Genomic DNA, 27438 nt, shown 5'->3' with positions numbered 1-27438 from the left:
TACTGAGGTACCCAGGGTATTGGGGTTCCGGGAGATCCCTATGGGCTGCAGCATTTCTCTTGCCACCCATAGGGAGCTCTGACAATTCTTACACAGGCCTGCCACTGCAGCCTGCATGAAATAATGTCCACGTTATTTCACAGCCATTTATCACTGCACTTAAGTAACTTATAAGTCACCTATATGTCTAACCTTCACCTGGTGAAGGTTGGGTGCAAAGTTATTTAGTGGGTGGGCACCCTGGTACTAGCCAAGGTGCCCCCACATAGTTCAGGGCAAATTCCCCGGACTTTGTGAGTGCGGGGACACCATTATACGCATGCACTGTGCATAGGTCACTACCTATGTACAGCGTCACAATGGTACCTCCGAACATGGCCATTCTGGCACTGGGGGGACAATTCCATGATCCCCTGGGTCTCTAGCACAGAACCCGGGTACTGCCAAACTGCCTTTCCGGGGTCTCCACTGCAGCTGCTGTTGCTGCCAACCCCTCAGACAGGTTTCTGCCCTCCAGGGGTCCAGGCAGCCCTGGCCCAGGAAGGCAGAACAAAGGATTTCCTCTCAGAGAGGGTGTAACACCCTCTCCCTATGGAATTAGGTGTGAAGGCTGGGGAGGAGTAGCCTCCCCCAGCCTCTGGAAATGCTTTGATGGGCACAGATGGTGCCCATCTCTGCATAAGCCAGTCTACACCGGTTTAGGGATCCCCCAGCCTTGCTCTGGTGCGAAACTGGACAAAGGAAAGGGGAGTGACCACTCCCCTGACCTGCACCTCCCAGGGGAGGTGCCCAGAGCTCCTCCAGTGTGTCCCAGACCTCTGCCATCTTGGAAACAGAGGTGTCTGTGGCACACTGGACTGCTCTGAGTGGCCAGTGCCAGCAGGTGACGTCAGAGACTCCTTCTGATAGGCTCTTACCTCTCTTTGTAGCCAATCCTCCTTCCTAGGTAGGAAAACCTCCTTTTCTGGCTATTTAGGGTCTCTGCTTTGGGGAATTCTTCAGATAACGAATGCAAGAGCTCACCAGAGTTCCTCTGCATCTCCCTCTTCACCTTCTGCCAATGGATTGACCGCTGACTGCTCAGGACGCCTGCAAAACCGCAACAAAGTAGCAAGACGACTACTAGCAACCTTGTATCGCTTCATCCTGCTGGCTTTCTCGACTGTTTCAAGGTGGTGCATGCTCTGGGGGTAGCCTGCCTCCTCTCTGCACCAGGAGCTCTGAATAAATCTCCCGTGGGTCGACGGAATTTTCCCCCTGCAACCGCAGGCACCAAAAGACTGCATCACTGGTCCTCTGGGTCCCCTCTCAGCACGACGAGCGTGGTCCCTGGAACTCAGCAACTCTGTCCAAGTGACTCCCACAGTCCAGTGACTCTTCAGTCCAAGTTTGGTGGAGGTAAGTCCTTGCTTCCCCACGCTAGACTGCATTGCTGGGTACCGCGTGATTTGCAGCTGCTCCGGCTCCTGTGCACTCTTCCAGGATTTCCTTTGTGCACAGCCAAGCCTGTTACTCTAACCTGCAGTGCACACCATTCTGAGTTGTCCTCCAGCGGCGTGGGACTCCCTTTTGGGACTTCGGGTGGACTCCGGTTCACTTTTATTCCAAGTGCCTGTTCAGGTACTTCTGTGGGTGCTGCCTGCTTCTGTGAGGGCTCCCTACGTTGCTGGGCGCCACCTCTGTCTCCTCCTCCAAGTCGCAACATCCTGGTCCCTCCTGGGCCACAGCAGCACCCACAAACCTCTACCGTGACCCTTGCAGCTAGCAAGGCTTGTTTGCGGTCTTTCTGCGTCGGAGCACCTCTGCAAGCTTCATCGCGACGTGGGACATCCATCCTGCAAAGGTGACGTTCCTAGTCTTCTTCTTTCTTGCAGAACTCCAAGCTTCTTCCAACAGGTGGCAGCTTCCTTGCACCCTCAGCTGGCATTTCCTGGGCTCTTGCCCACTCTCGACACTGTCGCGACTATTGGACTTGGTCCCCTTGTCTTACAGGTACTCAGGTCCGGAAATCCACTGTTGTTGCATTGCTGGTGTTTGTTCTTCCTGCAGAATCCCCCTATCACGACTTCTGTGTCTCTCTGGGGGTAGTAGGTGCTCTTGGGGTGGGCTATTTTTCTAACCCTCACTGTTTTCTTACAGTCCCAGCGACCCTCTACAAGCTCTCATAGGTTTGAGGTCCATTCGTGGTTCGCATTACACTTTTGGAGTAAATGGTTTGTGTTGCCCCTATACCTATGTGCTCCTATTGCAATCTATTGTAATTCTACACTGTTTGCATTACTTTACTTGCTATTACCTGCATAATTTTGGTTTGTGTACATATATCTTGTGTATATAACTTATCCTCATATTGAGGGTACCTTTATTTTTAGTAACTCTGTGTATTGTGTTTTCTTCTGATATTTTGCATATGACAACAGTGGTATAGTAGGAGCTTTACATGCCTCCTAGTTCAGCCTGAGCTGCTTTGCCATAGCTACCTTCTATCAGCCTAAGCTGCTAGAAACACCTCTTCTACACTAAGAAGGGATAACTGGACCTGGCACAAGGTGTAAGTACCTCTGGTACCCACTACAAGCCAGGCCAGCCTCCTACAAAGAGACTTTATAGAGTCCAGTCAGCTGCTGTAACTGGCTTGAATAAATCCCGTTGAACCTCTGCTTCCAGCGTCCTTAAGGGACGGCCCTGGCTCTTCATTGAGAAGAGGATTATTTTCCAAGCGACATGGATGGTGTTTAGGGATTTACTGGGGAAAGGCCCAGGACTCCTCCGATGTAATCTGAAAAGATATGTTCCATCAAGAGCCCTGCGCTCTGCCACGGTCAGTTTGGTGCAGATACCCCGATACCGAAGAGATTGTTTTGGGGGGAGGCGAGCCTTTTCTTTCAAAGCCGATCCGCAATGGAACGCGCTGCAAGCTACTTGAGAGCATATTCTGAGCTGCTGAAGTTTAGAAAAGCCCTGAAAGCATGGCTATTTCCTATTTAGCTAGTACTCCTTATTAGGGCTTCATCGTGCTCCAGCTTTTTCCATTCCTCATCAAGTAATTGCTGTAGCACCAGGATACCAGCTATGGTCAAAGTGCACTTTATAAGTGTTATAAATAAAAAATAAAATAACGTGCCGAGTTTGAGCCATGGATGAGGGTCGTTCGTGCTGTTCCCTATTGTCTCAAGGACAGAGACCCCCCTCTGGCTTGCTTACAGTGGGAAAAGTCTGGTTGTCGGTGATGCAGAGCTCCTCTTAGTCCTCTTTCGAAAGTTGGTCCGTCTGAATTGAGGCTCTGGTGTCAGAGGGATACCTTGAATCCTGGAATTAGGGGAGTTAGGGGAGTGGAGGCTAGTGGCCAATGGGCAGCTAGCTACAACAGATAATTCTCCCCTGAGGTGACCACATTGGGTGGGGTGGGTCACCTTTGGCTTCCCAGAACCCTCTATTCTGCCACACATAAGATGGCAGAAATCAAAGTTTAATGCACAGACCGGGCTGCTCACCCTAGAGGTGCGGTGAGACTGCTGGGGGTGTGCACTGTCCTGCATGCCTAATTTCCCGCTCGACCACAAGCAAATGTGCCTAGGGGCAGGTGGAGGGCTGTTTCCTTCACTGGGGGAGAGCACAGATGGCTATCAGGGGCAGTGAAGTCTTTGAACTGCCCTGACGGCTCTATTCCCAAGTCTGGCTGGGAGGAGGCTGGTGTGACCTCCTGCCCACCACAGCCCTTTGATCTGACTCCTGGGAGCGCCCAGGCTTTCTGGTGGCAGAAACCGGTCTTGAAGGCAGCAAGCATAGGAAAAAGTGCGGGCTGACGGGCCAAAACACAAAGCAGGACGGTAAACAGGAGGGCAACCTCTAGTGTGTCAGCTGGGTGCATGTCAGCCTTCCGTCGACACCAGATTTGTGTTGTGGGAGAAAAAGCATGTTGTTTGACACCAAACTTGACATATCTAGGCAGTACTACAATAGAGCTATCAGCCCCAGTCTTCTGGGGCTTAATTTCTATGTTATCCTATGGACCGGCCTGCACTTACAGTGTACCCTAATGGAACGGACGCTATAGAGACATGTCAGCTTGTGCTTACATGCCTGCACCTTAAATATAATACACTCTGCCTCTTGGGCTGCTGAGGCCTTCCTTAGGGGTGAACAACATATATGTAAGGCAGTGCAAGAGACTGTTCCATTCATGGTGATGGCACAGTCAAACTCGAGCAGTTTAAACCACTCTGACAGTCTGCAATGGCAGGCCTGCCATCAGCAATCTGTGTGCGTCACCCAGGATGACACAAACTTGTGCTGCAGCCCTGGAGATCCCTTTACCACCTATGTCCTGGGTACCCAGGGTACCTTTTACTAGGGGCTTATAAGAGGGTAAAGTCTTGCCAATCACAGAATTACCAAATCTACAAATCTTGGAAGAGAGCACGGGCACCGTGGCCTGGTGCAGGCTTCCAGTGTCCTAACAGAGGCACACACATGGGGCAAAACACTAGGGGGTGACCATACATAAAGGGGCACTTTCCTATAGAAGCACATACTAGCAAATTACTAGCTGTACTGTCAACGGGTTACACAAAGATACAGCTATTTTCTGAGTTGATGTCTGCACTGAAAGCAGAGCAGTTTCTACAAAGCAGCTCACGGACCTATCTGAATGGCCCATGAGAACTGAACATGCTCACAGTCTAGTCCCTGGTCCTTCTGTATGAATGTATTCAGCTCCGGTAGGAACGTAGTTTAGACATCTCTGCCTGAACCTAAGAATAGGAGTGTTGGTTGCAGGGATGTTTGGGAGGACTCTGATTCTGGAGCGATCTATTTGTACAGTGATTTTTGTTACCACAAAACTGAGCTTACAGAAAGCAGAACTAGGTCCTGCTGTAATGAAGAGCTATAGGCTCATGTGAAGGCTGCTTGCTCTAGATGGAGACACTGCTCAGAGTTCAGCTGTGAACCTGCCGGGCACTACTCAACAACTTGCACTGAACTCTGAGCTGAAGCCATAGACTGTCTAGGCTCCCAAAACAAGAGTGGAACTACATCAAAGGGAGTTATGGGACCTTTCAGGTGCTGGCAGGGCATACTAAGTGGTTACCTTAGTCCAAGTGGTCATAGCAGGAGCATCCATAGGGGAAACCCAAAGTGCTATGAGGCATGGTTTACATTTGTACTGTTTGATACCAGAGGAAGCCAGAGTAGTAAAGGTTCAGTGCAGTACAGTGCAGTGCTTTACACATTCTGCTGAAAACCCTACTATTCCCTTTGGTGGTGTTTCATCAGTTATATTGGGTTTAACTAAAAAAAGAAACCCTGGACATAGACAGTGATGTCAGGCTGACGTTTCTCATGCTCTGGAGCCTAACTTTAGGGAATCTTAGCTGCTCTGCGCAGGGTGGCAACTGTGTATTGGAAACTGGTGGAAAGCCAAATGCCTTTTGTCTACAGTCTGCATGGAAATCTTGTAGAAATAAATCATGTGCAATGAGGGAACACTCCCTGGTGTCCCTCTCCTAACACCACTTCCCAAACACAGCCATGCACCAACTTCACAAGAAGCACCCCTCCGGAAATCTGACCCCCAGATGTCCGGCTGCCCGATTCTTCTCTTGTGCAGAGCTGGGATACAAGATGCAAACTCTACAACACCTTTCATACCATTCACCTCATCTCTTCGTTATTTATACTTCAAAGAGTGAAAACTGCTGTTGACACAGAATTGTGCGTTAGACTGTGAACTGCTGCCTGACTTTCGGAGAGAGCCTGTGCGTTGTGCTGGACCCTGTAAACCATCCTCCCAGGGTCAGAATTAACCACCGATCATCACATTGTATGGCCTAGATTTCACATACATTTTACTGTAACTTTATTGTCTCCTATATTAAATAAAACTGAAACTTGCATTGTGGCTGAGGCGAGCACTCCCGAGTGTATCTATGGGAGGCCTAACTAGGTTAGAGATAACATCTCTAACCACGGTCCAGCAGGTGGTAGCCAAGATTAAATCTGGGTCACCTGTGGACCCAGCTCCACCCAGAATCCTTGAACGAGGTGTGACGGTCAGTGTGCCTGCTCCTTTTGAGCTGGTAATTGTGAGAAAGTAGCCTCTTGCTAGCCTTGTTACCCCCACTTTTGGCCTGTTTGTGAGTGTATGTCAGGGTGTTTTCACTGTCTCACTGGGATCCTGCTAGCCAGGGCCCAGTGCTCATAGTGAAAACCCTATGTTTTCAGTATGTTTGTTATGTGTCACTGGGACCCTGCTAGTCAGGACCCCAGTGCTCATAAGTTTGTGGCCTACATGTATGTGTTCCCTGTGTGGTGCCTAACTGTCTCACTGAGGCTCTGCTAACCAGAACCCCAGTGGTTATGCTCTCTCATTTCTTTCAAATTGTCACTAACAGACTAGTGACCAATTTTACCAATTTACATTGGCTTACTGGAACACCCTTATAATTCCCTAATAAATGGTACTGAGGTACCCAGGGTATTGGGGTTCCAGGAGATCCCTATGGGCTGCAGCATTTCTTTTGCCAACCATAGGGAGCTCTGACAATTCTTACACAGGCCTACCACTGCAGCCTGGGTGAAATAACGTCCATGTTATTTCACAGCCATTTACCACTGCACTTAAGTAACTTATAAGTCACCTATATGTCTAACCTTTACCTGGTAAAGGTTGGGTGCTAAGTTACTTAGTTTGTGGGCACCCTGGCACTAGCCAAGGTGCCCCCACATTGTTCAGGGCTTTGTGAGTGCGGGGACACCATTACACGCGTGCACTACATATAGGTCACTACCTATATGTAGCTTCACAATGGTAACTCCGAATATGGCCATGTAAAATGTCTATGATCATGGAATTACCCCCCCTATGCCATCCTGGCATAGTTGGCACAATCCCATGATCCCACAGGTCTGTAGCTCAGACCTGGGTACTGCCAAACCTCCTTTCCCGGGGTTTCACTGCAGCTGCTGCTGCTGCCAACCCCTCAGACAGGTTTCTGCCCTCCTGGGGTCCAGCCAGGCTTGGCCCAGGATGGCAGAACAAAGGACTTCCTCTGAGAAAGGGTGTTACACCCTCTCCCTTTGGAAAATGGTGTGAAGGCAAGGGAGGAGTAGCCTCCCCCAGCCTCTGGAAATGCTTTCATGGGCACACATGGTGCCCATTTCTGCATAAGCCAGTCTACACAGGTTCAGGGACCCCTCAGCCCTGCTCTGGTGCGAAACTGGACAAAGGAAAAGGGAGTGACCACTCCCCTGACCTGCACCTCCCCTGGGAGGTGCCCAGAGCTCCTCCAGTGTGCTCCAGACCTCTGCCATCTTGGAAACAGAGGTGCTGCTGGCACACTGGACTGCTCTGAGTGGCCAGTGCCAGCAGGTGACATCAGAGACTCCTTCTGATAGGCTCCTTCAGGTGTTGCTAGCCTATCCTCTCTCCTAGGTAGCCAAACCCTCTTTTCTGGCTATTTAGGGTCTCTGTCTTTGGGGATTCCTTAGATAACGAATGCAAGAGCTCATCCGAGTTCCTTTGCATCTCTCTCTTCACCTTCTGCCAAGGAATCGACTGCTAACCGCGCTGGAAGCCTGCAAAACTGCAACAAAGTAGCAAAGACGACTACTGCAACTCTGTAACACTGATCCTGCCGTCTTCTCGACTGTTTTCCTGGTGGTGCATGCTGTGGGGGTAGTCTGCCTCCTCTCTGCACTAGAAGCTCAGAAGATATCTCCTGTGGGTCGACGGAATCGTCCCCCTGCAACCGCAGGCACCAAAGAACTGCATCACCGGTACCCTGGATCTCCTCTCAGCACGACGAGCGAGGTCCCTTGAATCCAGCAGCTCTGTCCAAGTGACTCCCACAGTCCAGTGACTCTTCAGTCCAAGTTTGGTGGAGGTAAGTCCTTGCCTCCCCACGCCAGACTGCATTGCTGGGAACCGCGACTTTTGCAGCTACTCCGGCCTCCGTGCACTTCCGGCGGAAATCCTTTGTGCACAGTCCAGCCTGGGTCCACGGCACTCTAACCTGCATTGCACGACCTCCTAAGTTGTCCTCCGGCGGCGTGGGACTCCTTTGTGCAACTTCGGGTGAGCACAGTTTCACTCCACTTCGTAGTGCCTGTTCCGGCACTTCTGCGGGTGCTGCCTGCTTCTGAGAGGGCTCCTTGTCTTGCTCGACGCCCCCTCTGTCCCCAGACGCAATTGGCGACATCCTGGTCCCTCCTGGGCCACAGCAGCATCCAAAAACCCTAACCGCATGATTTGCAGCTAGCAAGGCTTGTTGGCGGTCTTTCTTCAGGAAAACACTTCTGCACGACTCTCCACGGCGTGGGGGATCCGTCCTCCAAAGGGGAAGTTCCTAGCCCTTGTCGTTCCTGCAGAACCTTCAGCTTCTACTGTCCAGTACCAGCTTCTTTGCATCCACAGCTGGCATTTCCTGGGCATCTGCCCATCTCCGACTTGCTTGTGACTTTTGGACTTGGTCCCCTTGTTCCACAGGTACCCTCGACTGGAAATCCATCGTTGTTGCATTGCTGGTTTGTGTCTTTCCTGCAGAATTCCCCTATCACGACTTCTATGTCCTTTGGGGAACTTTAGTGCACTTTGCACTCACTTTTCAGGGTCTTGGGGTGGGCTATTTTTCTAACCCTTACTATTTTCTAATAGTCCCAGCGACCCTCTACAAGATCACATAGGTTTGGGGTCCATTCGTGGTTCGCATTCCACTTTTGGAGTATATGGTTTGTGTTGCCTCTATCCCTATGTGTCCCCATTGCATCCTATTGTAACTATACATTGTTTGCACTGTTTTCTAATACTATTACTGCATATTTTGGTATTGTGTACATATATCTTGTGTATATTTGCTATCCTCATACTGAGGGTACTCACTGAGATACTTTTGGCATATTGTCATAAAAATAAAGTACCTTTATTTTTAGTATATCCGTGTATTGTGTTTTCTTATGATATTGTGCATATGACACTCGTGGTACTGTAGGAGCTTCACTCGTCTCCTAGTTCAGCCTAAGCTGCTCTGCTAAGCTAACATTATCTATCAGCCTAAGCTGCTAGACACCCTATACACTAATAAGGGATAACTGGGCCTGGTGCAAGGTGTAAGTACCCCTTGGTACTCACTACAAGCCAGTCCCGACTCCTACAGTAATCCTGTCACTGAAAAAGGGCAAGGTCCCCTCCGACTGGAAACATGCACTCGTGGTCCCCCTCCTGAAAAAGCACTCATTAGATTCAGGTGAACCAGAAAATATGAGGTCTATCTCGCTGTTGCCATTTGCTGCTAAAGTAGCTGAAAAATATGTCAACCAACAGCTGATGCAGTTGATCAAGGCTAAAGAGGTGCTGCGTGTGAGTCAGTCGGGCTCCGCCTGCATCACAGCGCTGAATCTGCCCCGCTACTGGCCTCAGAAACACCTAGGCAAAGCATTGATGAGGGGAATACCACCTCAATAATGATGCTAGATCTTAGTGCAGCGTTTGATACTGTCTCCCATGGCATTCTGCTGGAATGACTTTGGGCGGTGGGCATCAGCGGACTGGCTTTAAAGTGGATTGCTTCATATCTGTCTGACCACACATCTCATGTGGTTCAGCAATCCTGTGCCTCAAAAACTTTCCCTAAAGGAAGGGGTACCTCAGGACTCATGTTTGAGTCCTACTTTATTCAATCTTTATATGCGACCCTTAACTGAAGTGATTGAAAGTTGGGGCCTTAAATTAGTGTCCTACGCTGATGACACCCAATTGATTATTAACCTTTCACAGAATCAGGGGTCCTCTATCGAACGTGGGTTATAAACGGTTCATGCATTGTGATGTAGTGTTCTTCAAAGAGGTGTGTCTTCAACACGTTCCTAAATTGGAGCAACGCTGGGGCGGTACCCATAACTACGGGATTTTGTTCCTGGCCCTGGAAACACAGACAGAAAACACCGGCAATCTTGTCATTCTTAGGTTGCAGTTTGATGGTGTCCTGGCTGCGTATGTGCAGAGCACCACCAAAGATAGCTTGTCTGCACAATAAGCAGAGGTACTGGTCGTGATGGCTTTGTAAATGATGTCGCTGGTTTTGAAGACGGTGCGGGCAGGCACGGGGAGCCAAGGGAGTTCCATCAAGATAAGACTGATTTGTCTTTCTTAATTATACCTTTTTTGTCACCACTTATCCCAACTCCACATTGCCCACTACGTTTGGCTGCATGATTATGTAATCATATCCTATACCATATAAACCGCAGTTAAAGGCAGATATTGTAAGATTACCAAGTGAGAGCAAAGCCTGGTGAATTTCCTTCATCACATTCCTGTAGAGTTCCTTCTGCCAGTCCTGTAAAAGCTTCCACTCCTCTTCAGAGAAGATTGTAGACGAATCTTGGAGCATCCTCTGGTTCTGGAACAGAAAATGTTAAACCACTTCAATTTCTAAATGCAGTCGCTGAATTAAAAGATGTATCCAAGAAAAAATCACTTATTGTTGAATAATTAAGTAAGAATGCTTAAAAGCCATTGGTCTGAACAGGAGGATTCAAAATATGGTTGTTCACTTCTCTAATATCACAACAGTGAAATGTAAAACTTGCTTTCCACTGATGTAAGATTACCAAGGGAAGCGCTTGCTGTGCCACTCTTTACCACACTCTTCCCAGGTTTCTAGAGAAGCCAGTGAAGCAGCAGAATAGCAAATGGGTGTCTCACCCGAACTGGTCAGGTCACCTCAGACAGGAAGAGATGGGTGAGTATCATCTGCCATATCTCCGTTCAGCACAGGTCTGCACAGACATCAGCTGACAAGGAGTTTTGTGCCCATCCTGAGGCGCCCTCAGAGAGGGGGCTGTCAGTGCTGGGAGTGGGTTGCAAGACACCAGGGGCCTCATTATGAGTTTGGGGGGTGGCAGAGGCCGCCCACAAACTTGTTAGGTCAGAAGACTGCCATTTTGGTCTTCTGCCCGCTGGCCCTATTGTGCGTTTCCTGCTGGGCCAGTGGGAAACTACCCACAACACTGACGCCGGCTTGTAATCGAGCTGGCAGCAATGTTGCAGTGCGTTGGGTGCAACAGCACCTGTCGTGCTTTTCACTTCCTGTAAGTCAGGCAGTGAAAAGTGCGATGGAGCTGCCCGTGGGGGGCCCTGCACTGCCCATGTCAGGTGAGGTGGCACCATGAGGGCCAGGTCACTTTTAGGCTGGACTTTACAAACCTCTTCACAGGGAGAAGCAGCCTCCTATGCAGGAACTAGCGGAACACTTAGGCAGAATCTCCAGACAAAATGATTTCACAACTTTGTTTCAATAAGGACCATCCTCCCCTAGAGCCTGTATGGGCCGGAGAGACTCATAATAATGCAAAAACCTGGAAAGTTCTACTGCGGTTTGTATGCATGAGTGCACGCATGGTACAGATATTCGGCTTGACAAAAGAACCACAATCAATCATTCAAAAATGTTATTATGATAAGGAGCGCCAACGGAGGTCCACATACAAAAAATAATAATTTTAAAACAAAAACACAGCAGTACATCTGCAATATAAATCAGCATTATGAGATAGAGTTCCTTCAGCATTTACATTAATTGCAGTTTAAGAAAGCTTAGAATTTACAATATGATTAAAAATGTGATAAATCTTACTACTCAGCACTTCATTGGTGAAAGCATTGCACACTTAAAAAGTGACTGTGCATAGTGCAAAGCAAACTGTACAGATAATACATGTAAAAATCTAGAAAGAACGGAGAGAACAAGACTCATAGGATATGAACAGGGACCTGGAGATTTAGTGGACATATGTTATTCAATATACAGTACTGGGGCATGGTCTGGCCACGGAAGACGATGGCCGCCTAGGAGAGGAGCTCCACTGGAGGGTAGGATTTGAACCAGGGGGGGAGGCACTGGGGGGGCATGGAGCCTCTCCGTAGGAGGCGGAGGAAGCATTGTGCTGTGCTGCAACGGGGGAGGGCTCCCCCTGGGGGTGACGCGGGCCTGAGAACCCCGGAGCTCCGACGTCCCAGTATCGCAGCCAAGGCTGAAGGCCCGAGCCGCGACCTCTGGGAATCAATCTCTCCGACACCAACCTAGCGGAGAGTTGAGACGGAATCTGCGCTGACCTACCTGATCGCGTACGGCCCCTCTGCCAGTCTGCCAACCCGATGCCGACTCGCGGCTTCCCGCGATTTGCAGCGGGACGGTATACCATCTGGCACTGCATCAAGGGAGCCGGGAGCTGTGCTATCCTTGTGCCCAGAGGGGGTGAGGCGGTGCGGCGAGTCTGGCGATGGGCTGTGCCTCCACCCGGGGCTCTGTTTCTGCCTCCTCTACCCAACGAATCCCTCCCCTGAGGATGGGGGCCTTCCCTTCTCTCTACGGCACTTAAGGCCTAGGCTGAGGATCTGAGCTGCGACTTCCGGAAGCCATATTTCTGGTCCCGGCCTCGCGCAGAGCCAGGACGGAGTTGGCGGTAGCCTACCTGACCAGTTGCACCTCCCCTGCCGGTCTGCCAGTGCACTGCCGATGCGTGGCTTCTTGCGACCTGCAGCGGGACCGCATATCATCTGGCGCTGCACCGAGGGACCCGGAGAGGACCTGGACCCAGAAGCCGTAATATTCTTGTGCCGGGAGGGTTCGAGGTGGCGCGGCGGGTCTGGCGGTGGGCTCAGTTTCTGCCTTCTCTGCCGGGCATACCCCTCCCCTGACAAGGGGGGCTTTCCCCTTCCCTTCTACCTGCAGCATTCAAGGGGATGCGCATATTCCAAGCTGGACTTGACTTCAAGGGATGAAGAGCGGGAGTACTCATCAACATTGTCTGAATGCAGCATTATCCTAACTTGCGATTACTGCCTTGTTTACTGAAGTGACACTGTCCTGCTTGCCTCTCTGCCCATCCCCATTTGCTGTCGTGCCTCCAGGGAACACACCAGACTTTTCGAGTGCCTCCTGTTGAAACTGCGGTCTAGGCGGTGAGTGCCCTTTACCCCACGGAATACCCGCAACCTTAAACACAGAAGGGGGGTCTCCCCCTACCAACACATCCCCGCTGAAATAGTCGGCTCTCTGCTCCTCGCCGGCTTGCAGCCTCCACTGTCTCTGAGGACCTTGACCGCGCCACGGGCCCAGATTGGGAGTGGGCCAGCTAACAGGCATCCAGCTGTACACCCTGTCACTTTGCACCATGAGTTCTGACCTACTTCACCAGCCCAGGAGTGCTGCCTGAGGCCCTAATCGCTTGCGGCCCCGCATTTGGACCCACTGCCAGGGCCAGAGATGCCAGGTGGTAGGTCGTCGACCAAGACCTCAGGTAAACAGGCAAGGCAGCTGCTTTTCTCTGAAGCCTTCCTTCATTCAAAGGCGTCTCCCCCTGCCCCGGTGAGCCATCCGCCCTCTCATCACCATGCCATGTCAGACCCAGCACAGGAGGCCACCATGGAACGTATCCTACAGGAAATATCGGCGGTGGGTAGGAGGCTGGAGGGGATGGACAACACAATATCCTCATTAACGGCAGAAACAAAATCCATCCATCTAGACTTGCAGGCTTTCAATCACGAGTGCTGGGGTTGGACCAGCGGGTGTCACTGGTGGAGACCCAAGTTGCATCCTCCCGAGATCGAGACCAGAAACTCCTGTCCCTTTGCAGCAAGTTGACAGATTTGAAGGACAGGAGCAGGAGAGACAACGTTTGATTCTTAGGATTTCCTGAAACAATCGAGGGCGAGGATATGCACTCGTTCTTGAGGGAGGCACTACCCAAAATCAAGGACATAGCCTTTGCCCCCACCTCTAGATTTTCAGAGAGCACAGAGGCTCGGTCCCAAGAGACCCAGCGCACCCACTCATCCCCGGCCGATCATAGCCTGCTTCCTCCGCCACACGCAAGCTCGTCAGATTATACAAAGAGCACGTATGCTTGGACCCTGCCGGTAGGACGGTCAGGAAATTCGGATATCAGCAGGCTTTTCCAAGGAAACTTGCGACCGCAGGAGAGCATTCCTGGCCCTCCGACCCAGATTACTTCAGATGGAGATGAAATACGGTCTGTTTGAACCGGTGAGAATGTGGGTCACGAAAAATGGTGTTTCCCAAGTCTTCTACGAGCCAGAGGATCTGCAAGCTTTTCTGGATGGCCTACAACCCATGGACACCTCTGTCTCGCCTTCACCTCGAGGATTCCACACCACGGATCAGAATGTTCTATCCGAAGGGTCCGCCCCAGGCGGGGCGGGACCGGATTGACACCCTAAATCTTCTCATCCCAGAGGACGGGATCTGGAACATCTCATAACCAGTCATGACGACAGAGAACAGGTGCTACATGCGGGGGCACAACACACGCAAATGTTATCTCGCTCCCCCTGGAAACCCTCAATGGACACTTTTTGAACTTGCTGTTTTCCTATGAGTCATCCGGCGCTGCGGAGCCTGAGACCCCTGACACCCTTGGACTAGGAATGCCAGACCTTCCGCTACCCTGATGTCCGATGTTTGATGGCTGGATGAGTATAACTCCATATTGCTGTATAATATAGGCTGTGCTGTAACTGTATGTAAGGAAATGCCTCCTTGGCATTGTTACCCCTTATCTTTTTGCCTTTGCTGATGCTAGGTTTTGATGGAAAGTGTGCTGGGACCCTGCTAACCAGGCCCCAGCACCAAGGGCCCTGATGCCAGGGAAGGTCTCTAAGGGCTGAAGCATGTCTTATGCCACCCTGGGGACCCCTCACTCAGTACATGCACACTGCCTCATAGCAAGTGTGTGCTGATGGGGAGAAATCGACATGGCACTCCCCTCAGAGTGCCAGGCCAACCTCACACTGCCTGTGGCATAGGTAACTCTCTAGCAGAACTTACAACCCTAAAGCAGGGTGCACTATACCACAGGTGAGGGCATATGTGCATGAGCACTATGCCCCTACAGTGTCTAAGCAAAACCTTAGACACTGTAAGTGCAGGGTAGCCATTGGTATCAAACTTCTCAGCACAATAAATGCACACTGATGCCAGTGTGCAATTTACTGTAACATACACCCAGAGGGCATCTTAGAGATCCCCCTGATTACCAACCTGACTTCTAGTGTAGCCTGACCAGTTTCTGCCAACCTGTCATACACCAGACATGTTGCTGGCCACATGGTGAGAGTGCCTTTGTACTCAGGAACAAAGCCTGTACTGGGTGGAGATGCTACTCACCTCCCCCTGCAGGAACTGTAACACCTGGTGGTGAGCCTTGAGGCTCACCCCTTTTGTTACAGCACCCCAGGGCATCCCAGCAAGTGGGGATTCCCGCCCCTCCGACCACTGCCCCCACTTTTGGCGGCAAGGTTGGAGGAGATAATGAGAAAAACCAGGAGAAGTCACCCACCAGTCAGGACAGCCCCTAAGGTGTCCTGAGCTGTGGTGACCCCTGTTTTTAGAAATCCACCATCTTAGTTTTGGAGGATTCCCCTAATAGGGTTAGGGATGTGCTCCCCTCCCCACAGGGAGGAGGCACAAAGAGGGTGTAGCCACTTTCCAGGACAGTAGCTATTGGCTACTGCTCTCCCAGACCTAAACACACCCCTAAATCTAGTATTTAGGGGCACCCCAGAACCCAGGAAATCAGGTTCCTGCAACCTGAAGAAACAAGAAGGACTGCTGACCTACAAGCCTGCAGAGAAGACGGAAGACGACAACTGCTTTGGCCCCAGCCCTACAGGCCTGTCTCCTGATTCGAAAACCTGAAACCAGCGACGCATCCGAAAGGGACCAGCGACCTCTGATGCCTCAGAGGACTGCCCTGGACTAAAGGATCAAGAAACTCCTGTGAGCAGCGGCTCTGCTCAACACCAGCAACTTCTTTGCAACAAAGAAGCAACTTTCAAAGACTTCACGTTTCCCGCAGGAAGCGTGAGACTTCACACTCTGCATCCGACACCCCCGGCTCGAGATCCAGAGAATAAACACCACTGGGAGGACTCCCCGGTGACTGCGAGCCTGTGAGTAGCCTGAGACGACCCCCCTCAGCCCCCACAGCGACGCCTCCAGAGAGAATCCAGAGGCTCCCCTGACCGCGAATGCCTGTAACAAGGGATCCGACGCCTGGAACCAGCACTGCACCCGCAGCCCCCAGGACCTGAAGGAACCGAACCTCAGTGCAGGAGTGACCCCCAGGCGACTCTATGCCTAGCCCAGGTGGTGGCTGTCCTGAGAAGACCCCCTGTGTCTGGCTGCACCGCTAGAGTGACCCCCGGGTCCCTCCATTGATTCCTATCAGAAACCCGACACATGCTTTGCACACTGCACACGGCCGCCCCTGTGCCGCTGAGGGTGTGTTTTGTGTGCCTACTTGTGTCCCCCCCCAGTGTTCTACAAAACCCCCCTGGTCTGCCCCCCGAGGACACGGGTACTTACCTGCTGGCAGACTGGAACCAGAGCACCCCTGTTCTCCATAGGCACCTATGTGTTTTGGGCACCTCTTTGACCTCTGCACCTGACCGGCCCTTAGCTGCTGGTGTGGTAACGTTGGGGTTGCCTTGAACCCCCAACTGTGGGCTGCCTATGCCCAGGTACTGAGACTTGTAAGTGTCTTACTTACCTCACAAACAAATCTTTACTTACCTCCCCCAGGAACTGTTGATTTTTGCAGTGTCCACTTTTAAAATAGCGTATTGCCATTTTAACAAAGACTGTATATGAAATTGCTTTTATTCAAAGTTCCTAACTTACCTGTGTGAAGTACCTCGCATTCCATGTGTTTACTTCAAAACTTGAACCTGTGGTTCTTAAAATAAACTAAGAAAAGATATTTCTCTATATAAAAACCTATTGGCCTGGAGTAAGTCTTTGAGTGTGTGTTCCTCATTTATTGCCTGTGTGTGTACAACAAATGCTTAACACTACCCTCTGATAAGCCTACTGCTCAACCACACTACCACAAAATACAGCATTAGAATTATCTAATTTTTCCACTATCTTACTTCTAAGGGGAACCCTTGGACTCTGTGCACACTATCTCTTACTTTGAGATAGACTATACAGAGCCAACTTCCTGAACTGTACTACACTGTTTTACCGTAGACCCCATGGAGGTCTCCCATAAGTTTCTAGAGTTACTCAACCCCTTTTGAGATAGTTGACACACTGGGCCGTAACCCTTGGTCCTACCGACTCACCCAGTTAGTTAATTAATTAATCTGAATGATAATGTAATACAGATAACTGGATTATTGGCTAATGTTTATTACTTTTATGTACCTCCAATGCTTATGCGATGAGCGCTTCTATAATACTGGTCCTGTGAATAAGGATATGCTCTGTACCTTCTCTCTACGCTCTGCCTCCACCTGTGTCTTCTGCTCAACTCCGCCCCTCCCCCTCCCTTTCACCCCCGCCTTCCCCCCTTGACACGCGAGTGCCGCTGCTACCGTCTTAGAGACTTATGGCATTCTTTCCCCTCCCCCTTCCCCGCCCCCCCGGGGGCCCTATCGGACTGACTACGGTGCCTCCCGGCTTGCCGGCCCTTCTTCTATGGCAGGTCACTGCCCCAGCCCCGCATAGATGCTTTACATAATGAGGTCCTGATACCGGTGATGCGGATCATCTGCGTCCACGGGTGGATATGGTTTATCGAGTGGAGAAGTGTGGCTCAATGGTTAGAGCGGCAGACCCTGAAGCAGAGATCTGGCTCAAGACCAGGGTTCAAGTCCCGCTTCGGCAGGTCTTGGGCTCAATTCCCCTTGACCAGATAATTCTCGCCTCAGTGCCTAATCTAATTCATGGGTCCCACTCTGCAACTCTGGGCAATAGCTTGCTTAATCTCCACAACGGCCCCAACAGCGCTTGGATGCCTGGCTTCACCCTGGGGGTGCTCAGGAGTGGGCGCCTCACAGGGAAAAGCCAGGAGGGGTTCCATAGCGGTATGAGTACAGCGCCTTGAGACCCTAACGGGTGAGTAGTGCGCTATACAAGTGATAATTTACATTACATTTACATTTACATCGATGTGCCCCCCCCCAGCTGGAATCCTGTTGGCCGGGCGTAGAGGCTCTTAGGGGTTAGGTGTAGGCCCGCAGACTACGGTATAGATTCTTAGGGGATCTTGTTTGGGTCCAATTCTTCTCTCTTTTCTCCCCCCCTCTCTATTTCCTCTACCTTTTTCCTCTTTCCCCCTGCGTTGGGACTGGCACTGTTGCACTTGTTATCTTAGTCATCTCTCCTGCCACTCCTTTTCCGCACTCTCAGTTCCTCTCTTCTTCTCTCCCCATCTCACTCTTCTCTCTTTTCCCTGACTTTTTATCTCCTATCCTTCTGTGTTTCCCCTTCCTAGTATATCCCCTTATCCCATCAGCTCCTTCCCCTCCTCCCCTCTCCCCCCGCTTATCCCACCTTCTTCACTTTCCAGCATTAACACCTTCCCTCTCCCCCTCCTTTTTTTCGTTGACTGGCACCCCTGGGACACCTCACCCCTCCTTTCCGGTTTATTGGCCTTCATTATTTCTCCCCCAATCCCCTTTTCTTCTTACATTTAACCTTATCCTCCCCTCCTCCTCCCCTTCTCCCTCTCCCATACACCGCCTACTCTCATCACCCCTTCTAGCTCTCCATCATGGCCGGCAGCTCGGCTACATCCTCTGCCCTCTTACGTGTTGTCTCCTGGAATGTTCATGGTCTCACCCATTTCATCAAAAGGAAGAAAATACTCTCATACCTCAATACGCAGCGGACAGATGTGGCTCACCTTCAAGAGACCCATCTGAACAAAATCGAATCTGACAAGTTACAGCGAGATTGGGTGGGGACAGTGCTGTCTGGCTTTAGCCCTCCCCCACAGTGCACTGAAGGCCCTGTGCCCCGAAAGTGCAGTGTCGCAATCGTCCTGTGGAAAAGCCTACCTTTCACTGTTATTGAATCATGGGTAGACCCGGAGGGACAGTATGTATTCGCCAAACTGAAATCGGGAGGCTCTTCGATTTGTGTAGGCTCCGTATACGCCCCAACCGGTTCAAAAAGGCAGTTTTTACTCCGTATCAATTGTCTCTTAACGGAGATAGGGGCTACCTGACACATAATTGGGGGAGACTGGAACCTAGCTAGGGACGCGATATTAGATAGGACTGGGCCCCTGGACATAGCTAATAACGGAGACAGGGCCTTGCAATCCGATGTCATGCAGGATAATGGCCTGGTCGACTTCTGGAGGCTGACGCATCCGGCGGATAAGGAATATACCTTTTTGTCCACGGTACTCAGTCCCGGTTGGATTATTTCCTTATCTCACATAGCATTGTGGCACACACGCATGACGCGCGCATACTCGTCGAGGGTCTCTCGGATCATTCCCCGATCCTCTTAGCCATCCAGTTAGGTCTGATGTCCCCGCAGCGTAAGCCCTGGCGATTTGCTGTCCACCGCTATCGCACCCGTCAAGGGAAGGCGCAACTGCAGGCGAACGCATCTGCCTACATCCACAATAATCTTGGCTCAGTAACGTCCAAAAGGGTCATATGGGCGGCAGCAAAGGCGACCATACAAGGTCACATGATGCATGACGCCGCACTGGCGAACAGAGAAAGAAGAGCGCGACAAACAGCTTTGGAAACTGAAATCAGGAGTCTAACACGCCAATATAGTGACCTTCCTTCCCTCTCCCTTCGTAGGCAATTAGAGAGAGCCCGTATGGCGCTGAATGAGCTTTTCACCTCTCAGGCCGAATTTGCGTTGCAACGTCTCCGTGGGAGACATTATGAACAGGGGAAGAAGGCCAGGCGTTTGCTGGCAGCTCAACTCCGTCAGAGGGAGGCAACCCTAGCCGTACCGGCCATTAAGGCAAGTACGGGAGAGGTCCTCACACACCCACAGTGGATAGTAGAAGAATTTGCAACCTTTTACCACCATCTCTATGCACCAGAATCGCAATACTCTACTATCCAGATAGAGACTTTCCTTAACAATATTGCTCTCCCCTTGCTATCTGATGAGGGCCGCGGGTTACTAGAGGGGGACATCACCTGCCAAGAACTCTTACAAGCTGTCTCCAATCTCCCCTATCATAAGTCACCCGGAGAGGATGGATTCCCTGCTTAATTTTATAAATGGGCGGGGACGAAGCACTGGATGTTCTGCATGACGCACTCACTGAGGCGTGTCAGACGAACTCTCTAGGGGTGATTTCCAACACCACCATCATTGCTGTTATACCACAGCCCGGTCAAGACCTATTGCTTTGCGGAAGCTACCGACCCATATCCCTCCTGAATGGAGACATCAAGATCCTAGCCAGTATTCTGGCAAACCGACTGCGTAAGGCCGTCGCTCATCCATCAGACGCAGGTGTGCTTCGTGCCGGGCCGACACTCAGGCAGCCACCTACGTACCCTTTGCCATACCCTATGAAAAGCCTGATACTTGCCGGAGGCTGCGCTGGCACTGTCCCTAGATGCAGAAAAGGCATTTGACCGAATAGAATGGCCGTATTTATCGCAACACTAAAGAAATTTGGACTAGGTGACCAATTTATATCCAAAATTGGCTTACTATACCAGCGCCCCACAGCGCGGGTCAACTGTGGGGGTTTTCTTTCGGACCCTTCTCCCATCTGCAGGGGAACCTGGCAGGGATGCCCTCTGATCCCCCTTTTGTTCCTCTTGGCGCTGGAACCGCTGGCGGCTGCCATCCGTGCCTCTACACTGGTGGTAGGTCTCCCCCTGCCGGGAAGTACCTCTAAGCTTTACCTATATACAGATAACATCCTAATAACGCGGACTAACCTTGAGCACTCCTTGCCCACCCTAATGGGGATCACAGGTGACTTTGCACACCTCTCTGGTTACAGGATAAATTGGGGGAAAAGTGAGGCCCTTCCTCTTTCGAGGGTGACAACAAAAGCAGAGCTTTTGGGCTTCCCATTCTCACTATCTAGGAGTCTTAGTCAAGCATGGCCTAGAATGCATCGTAGCAGACAATCTAGACCCCCTTACTGCTCGCATGTGACTGGACTTTGACAAATGGACCCAGCTGGGTCTCTCCATGTGGGGACGGTTGCCAGCGGTACGGATGGTCACAGTGCCACGATTCACTTATATCCTGGGACTCCTACCCCTCTAAATAACTCTCAACATGTTGCGGTCAATCGACGCTACAATCAGATCCTTTGTGTGGGGTACCATGCGCCCACTGTTGGTGCCAGCCAAGCTAATAGCACGTAGATCCTACAGCGGAATGGGGCTCTCCTCAGTGGAACATTATGCCCTAGCCCTCCAATTGTCCCCACTGGCCGCAACTTTACCCGGCCAGGCGGAATTGCCGCTGTGGGTCCCGGTAGAGAAAGAGCTACTCTCTCATGCTGGATATCTTGATGGGTTCTATCGAATGACCCCCACACCCCCTGCCGATTTGAACCTGATACTGAAGGCGACCCATGTGGCATGGCAAAGAGCCGATCGTCTCCTGGGGATACACCCCTTTCTCCACACCCAGGCTCCCTTGTGGCGCAATGATGGCCTGTGTATAAGTGGAGCGCCTTTCGACTGGCCAGAGTGGAGGGAAGCAGGGATAGACCGCCTACCCCAGGTGCAGGATGATGACGGGCTTAAGCCATTTGCCAGGTTACAGGAGGAATTCCACTTTCATTCCAAACAGGAGTGGAGGTACCCTCAACTCCAGCACTGTCTGCACCAACATAAGGACACTATCCGACGAGGACTCCAGGCCTCACCCATAATAGCGTGCATGAAGACATGGGGGAAACATAAAGGAATGATGGCTGGCCTCTATGAGGTTATTACAGGTCACCTATACTCGCACCCAGTATTAGCTAACTTACGCCTACAATGGCAAACCCGTCTCCAACAAGCTTTTGATGTGAAGGACTGGGCAGACATAGTGGACGCACTGGACAGAGGTACATGCGAAGCCCATCTGAAATTTTGCCTCTTCAAGACGCTTCACAACTGGTACTGGACACCGGTGTAGTTGCATAGAACTGGCCTCCTTCTGCACGCACTATGCTGACGCTGCCCAGAGGCTCACTGTGATTTGCTACACGTACTCAGCGGCTGTCCAGCGGTTCGACCCCTGTGGAAGACTGTCGAGGACAACCTGTCGGACTCCATGCCTCTACCATCCTCCCTACCCCCCTCCCTTATAATGCTGCACGATACGAATCCTCTCCCGGTCTTTACAAGGCCGCAAAAAAGACTACTACACACAGCTCTGTCAACAGCAAAAATATGTATTTTGCGCTGCTGGAGATCGACTACCTCTCCTACGCCTGAGGACTGGATAGTGGCAATGACTAGTATAGCCCAGCATGAAAAAATAATTTACAATCTTCAAGATCAAGCTGCTGTTTTTGCCCAGATATGGGCCCCATTCCTCACACATGCTTCAGCCACGCCGTTGCCATCACCGACTTCGAGCTAAATGCCTCACGCCTTTAATTTCCCCTCCCTACTTCGGGTCCCCTCCCTTTCCCCTCTTCCTCTTACCCCCTCACCCTCTCCCTCCCCCCTCCTTTTTTCCTTTTCGTCCTCTTTCCCCTATCATGAAGATGATATCACCGTTCATCTGAACTCTCTTTCCCCTTCCTCCCCCCTCTCTCTCCCTCTATATTTTGCTTATACCCCCCTCTGTCTCAGTGATACCAGCCCCTCCATCCTCTCCCCTCCCTGTTTCGCTCCTTCCCCACCTTTTTGTTATACCTCTGTCTCCCACCTCTAACTTCCACCCCTCCCTCTCCTCTCCCCATCCCCCCCTTTTTCCCTCTTTTCTCCTGCTCTCTCCTCTCTTCTTTTCTCCCTTCTTCCCCGGCAATCACTGCACTGGATGGGGACACTCCACCTCCTTCCCCCCACACGAATCTTTACGGGCCCCCCATTGCAATAATCAAGAGCCTGATTCTGCTCTCCCCTATTCTCAACTGTATCCTATCCAACTAGCTCTGCCAGGGGGCAGCGCTCCAACGTGGAAAGACTGCAGGACCGTTAACGGGGGAGATAACGCCTAGGGGTCCCCCGGACGGCGACCCCTTATGATGCCCGATACCCCCCTAAATGAATGCTGGCCCAAGCCTACGTTGAATCTATGCAAAAAGAACAAGTGATGGACGGAATGCTGAACAATTCACCCCCAGTACAGAGATCTGGACCTAAAATCCATTGTTTGTTTGCTGCCCATGCCATTCCAGTTTGGACCCAGCCATATGCAAATCAGTCTTGACCCTGTTACCCACGGGAACAGTCCAGCCCGAACTGCCAGGCCAGGTCTTCCCTAGACTGGAAACAAGCATCCTGGGACCGATTTCGGGGTTTCACCCCTCATCAGCCAGGCTAGCTTGTATCCAGTGGCACAGTGAGCAAGGGACCCACGTCTGGGCATACCCTTCCCACTTTGGGCGACAAATGCAAAAAGAACAAGTGATGGACGGAATGCTGAACAATGTCAAACATTCACCTCCAGTACTAAATTGGGGTGGTGTGGTGAGCAAAAGAACGATGGATTAAACCCAGATCTTTGACTGGGGGCGAATGTGTGATTGGTTCTGCATTCCGTCAATCATTTGTGTTTTGCTTTGCTTTAGCCACCATAAGTGCACCGGGGATGCCCGGACGTGGGTCCCTTGCTCACTGTGCCACTGGATTCAAGCTAGCCTGGCTGATGAAGGGTGATACCCTGAAACCGGTCCCAGGAAGCTTGTTTCCGGTCCAGGGAAGACCTGGCCTAGCAGTTCGGGCTGGACTGTTCCCATGAGGAACAGGGTCAAGACTGATTTGCATATGCAGTCTGCAGCTGCGGAGAGGGAGGAGGCACCCCTCTCAGGGCCCCCCCCAAGTAAAGGGGTGCACTTCACACATCTCACTAAAGTCCTCACTGGAGCAGGCTGGCAGAAGACGCTCCCCGGGCTTCAGCCAGCTGGTTAAATAAACCCTCTCCAGTCCAGTCATAGGCTGGTGAAGGTGCCAACCTCTCCTCTCACCTGGCCTTGCCACCCTGGTCCCCAGCGGAGCCGCCCTTGGAGCCCCAGCAGGTGCTGGCCAGGTGGACCCCCTGCTCCCCGGAGCTGGACACTGGCCGGGCGGCCGTGGACTCCTGGATCACGAATGCACTTGGTACAACTGAGCCAACAAAATGAACACACTTCAGAGAAACCCCCTCCCCTCCCTGGTGCACAGTCACGCCACGAGACTGTGACGTCAGACTGATGGATGCCCTGAAGTGGGGACTGGAGAGGGCACGGGGTGGGGTAACTCAGAAGAGTAAGAATGTACCCCGAAAAATGAGTGGTGTCAACAGGACTCTCCTCCAGACAACACATGCACACTCGACCCACCTCCTCTGATTCCTGCTGGGACATCTCTTCCGGCGACGGTGACCGTCTCTCTCTCTCTCCAGTGCTGGTGAACGTGTCTCTCCCTGGTGATGGTGAACGTGTCTCTCTTCAGTGATGGTGAACGTCTCTCTCTGTCTCTCAGTACTGGTGAACGTCTCTCTCTGTCTCTCCGGTGACGGTGAAAGTGAATCTCTCACCAGTGATGGTGAACGTCTCTCTCTGTCTCCAGTGATGGTGAAAGTGTCTCTCTCTCCAGTGATGGTGAACGTCTCGCTCTGTCTCTCCAGTGATGGTGAACGTCTCGCTCTGTCTCCAGTGATGGTGAAAGTGTCTCTCTCTCCAGTGATGGTGAACGTCCCGCTCTGTCTCTCCAGTGATGGTGAACGTCTCGCTCTGTCTCCGGTGATGGTGACCGTCTCTCTCTCTCTCCAGTGATGGTGAGCGTCCCTCTCTCTCTCTCCGGTGATGGTGAACGTCTCTTTCTCCCCGGTGATGGTGAGCGTCTCTCTCCGGTGACGGTGACCGTCTGTCTCTCCCCGGTGATGGTGAACGTCTCTCTCTGTCTCACCGGTGATGGTGAACGTCTCTCTCTGTCTCACCGGTGATGGTGAACGTCTCTCTATGTCTCTCCAGTGATGGTGAACGTCCCTCTCTGTCTCCAATGATGGTGAACGTCTCTCTCTCTCCCCGGTGATGGTGAACGTCTCGCTCTGTCTCCGGTGATGGTGACCGTCTCTCTCTCTCTCCAGTGATGGTGAACGTCTCGCTCTGTCTCCAGTGATGGTGAGCGTCTCTCTCCGGTGACGGTGACCGTCTGTCTCTCCCCGGTGATGGTGAACGTGTCTCTCTCTCCAGTGATGGTGAACGTCTCTCTCTGTCTCACCGGTGATGGTGAACGTCTCTCTATGTCTCTCCAGTGATGGTGAACGTCCCTCTCTGTCTCCAATGATGGTGAACGTCTCTCTCTCTCCCCGGTGATGGTGAACGTGTCTCTCTCCGGCGGTAAATGAGTCTTCCTCCAGTGATGGTGAACGTCTCTCTCCCCGGTGATGGCGAGCGTCTCTCTCTCTCTGGTGACGGTGACCGTCTCTCTCTGTCTCTCCAGTGATGGTGAATGTCTCTCCAGTGCTCTCTTGCAAAGATCTAATGTAAACCCCGATTTGTTCCCCGAAAAGAAAGGAAGACCTTGGGGTCGCGTGAAGGACTCAAGCACTGGACTCAGTCCTCCCGCCCTGTGACTGAGGTCCAGACACTCACACACGGTTCTGCACAGTGCACCGGAGCCAGGACACGGGCACTGCTCTACTGGACATGCCTGGATCACGAGGCACTGCTCACTAGGACATGTCCGGATCATGGGATGCGGCTCACCAGGGCATGCCCAGATCATACAACACTGCTCACCAGGACATGCCCAGATCATACAACACTGCTCACCAGGACATGCCCAGATCATACAACACTGCTCACCAGGACCTGCCCAGATCATACAACACTGCTCACCAGGGCATGCCCCGATCATGGCATACTGCTCACCAGGACATGCCCGAATCATGGGATGCGGCTCACCGGGACGTGCCCAGATCATACAACACTGCTCACCAGGACATGCCCGGATCATGGGACACTGCTCACCAGGACATGCCTGGATCATTAACTCCTCGGACCACGCGGGTCTGCTCATCGGGACGTGCCCAGATCATGAAACATTGCTCACCAGGACATGCCCAGATCATGAAACACTGCTCACCAGGACATGCCCAGATCATACAACACTGCACACCAGGACATGCCCAGATCATACAACACTGCTCACCAGGACATGCCCAGATCATACAACACTGCTCAACAGGACATGCCCCCCGATCATGGGATACTGCTCACTAGGACATGCCCGGATCATACAACACAGATCACCAGGACATGCCAGATCATGAAATACTGCTCACCAGGACATGCCCAGATCATGGGACACTGCTCACCAGGGCATGCCCAGATCATGAAACGCTGTTCGGCAGAACATGGCTGGATCATGGGACACCAGTCACCGTGACAAAGCTAGTTCATGGGACACTGCTTCCAGGGACATGCCCAGATCATGAGACACTGCTCACCGGGACATGCCAAGATTACGGGACGACCACACATGAACCTGCCCAGATGAAAGGACATGACTCACTTACATACCCTGTCATGGGCCTCTACTTACCTGGACATGCCCAGATCACAGGGCAGGCGCAGCGAGCTCCTCTAAGACAGAGCACCCCAGACTTATGAGAACCACGGCCCACTTTTTAGTGTGTGACACTTTCTCGTCCCTCCTAATGGGCATGAGAAGGGGCGATTTTTGAATGTGACTAAAGCATTGTGTGGTAGCGCCCTATCACTCACAGACAGCCTCGCTCACTGCCTTGGCACAGACATGCTGGGGCGGGTTACAAGCCCCTGCGCCGCTGGTGCGTCACTTTATTTGACGCTGCAGCAGCTCATAGTGTAGACCCATATTTACAAGGGCACGCACAGCCACTCTGCATGGCTTTTCATGGCCTCATGGCTATGGTGTAAGGCAAGGCATCTCAAGTCGCAGCGTTGCCTATCACTGCGTCAGGGGGGCGTTCCAGGGTCATTGTGGTGGGTATTCCCACGCATCACCCATGGTTTTTGACGCATTCCTAGATTTACAAAACCATGTAAAACTGGGAATGCATCAAAGCTGTAAGGCACCCCAGGGGAAGCATAACAAGAGCAATATCTACATTTCTCCTTGTTTTTAGGGTCGAGCGCAAAGCGGATTGTCCCTGGTGTAATCCCTCTGTGGGCTTTTAGCCACGCCCATCAGTTTGGTTGGTCCGTCGCCTTGCCTTTTAAAATATGTTTCATTTAATTTGTGAAAGGCATGCATACGGTGTTTAGCCATCCTTGAGCGCACAGGCCAACTACTGAAAACATATGAGGCTCCATGTTTTCTGCATGATTTCTGGACTACTTTTTCTCTTTATTTGGAAGGCAGCGCGATCTCGCTGGGCTGCAGTCGAGTGCTTTGCATGACATCGATCCTGTTACATGGATAATTATACTTTTGCCGGTTACGTGGATAATTGCACTTTTTCCGATATGTTTCACTGCGAGCGA

At 51.6% G+C, this 27438-nt stretch overlaps 1 protein-coding gene across 4 annotated transcripts in view; it reads right to left on the bottom strand.

The window, feature by feature from the left end:
* The window catches only part of LOC138248978 (zinc finger protein 613-like), a 109706-nt gene extending 83774 nt beyond the window's left edge, over window positions 1-25932 (bottom strand). For 2 of the 4 annotated variants that reach the window (XM_069203041.1, XM_069203043.1), the window contains exons 1-2: window positions 24307-24444; window positions 10274-10400 (exon numbers count right to left, since the gene is read on the bottom strand). In XM_069203041.1, coding sequence (XP_069059142.1) covers window positions 10274-10400; window positions 24307-24330 — 151 coding nt within the window. In that variant the 5' untranslated portion in view covers window positions 24331-24444. Of the gene's footprint in view, window positions 1-10273; window positions 10401-24306 lie in introns of all 4 variants that reach the window. The other 2 variants (XM_069203040.1, XM_069203042.1) reach the window with 2 other exon arrangements.
* Between the last annotated feature and the right edge of the window lie 1506 nt (window positions 25933-27438).

The sequence above is a fragment of the Pleurodeles waltl genome, chromosome 8 (genome assembly GCF_031143425.1).
Source record: "Pleurodeles waltl isolate 20211129_DDA chromosome 8, aPleWal1.hap1.20221129, whole genome shotgun sequence".
Classification (NCBI taxonomy): Eukaryota; Metazoa; Chordata; class Amphibia; order Caudata; family Salamandridae; genus Pleurodeles; species Pleurodeles waltl.
The sequence above is the reverse complement of the archived record's forward strand: the minus strand, read 5'-3'. Positions and strand labels throughout refer to the sequence as shown.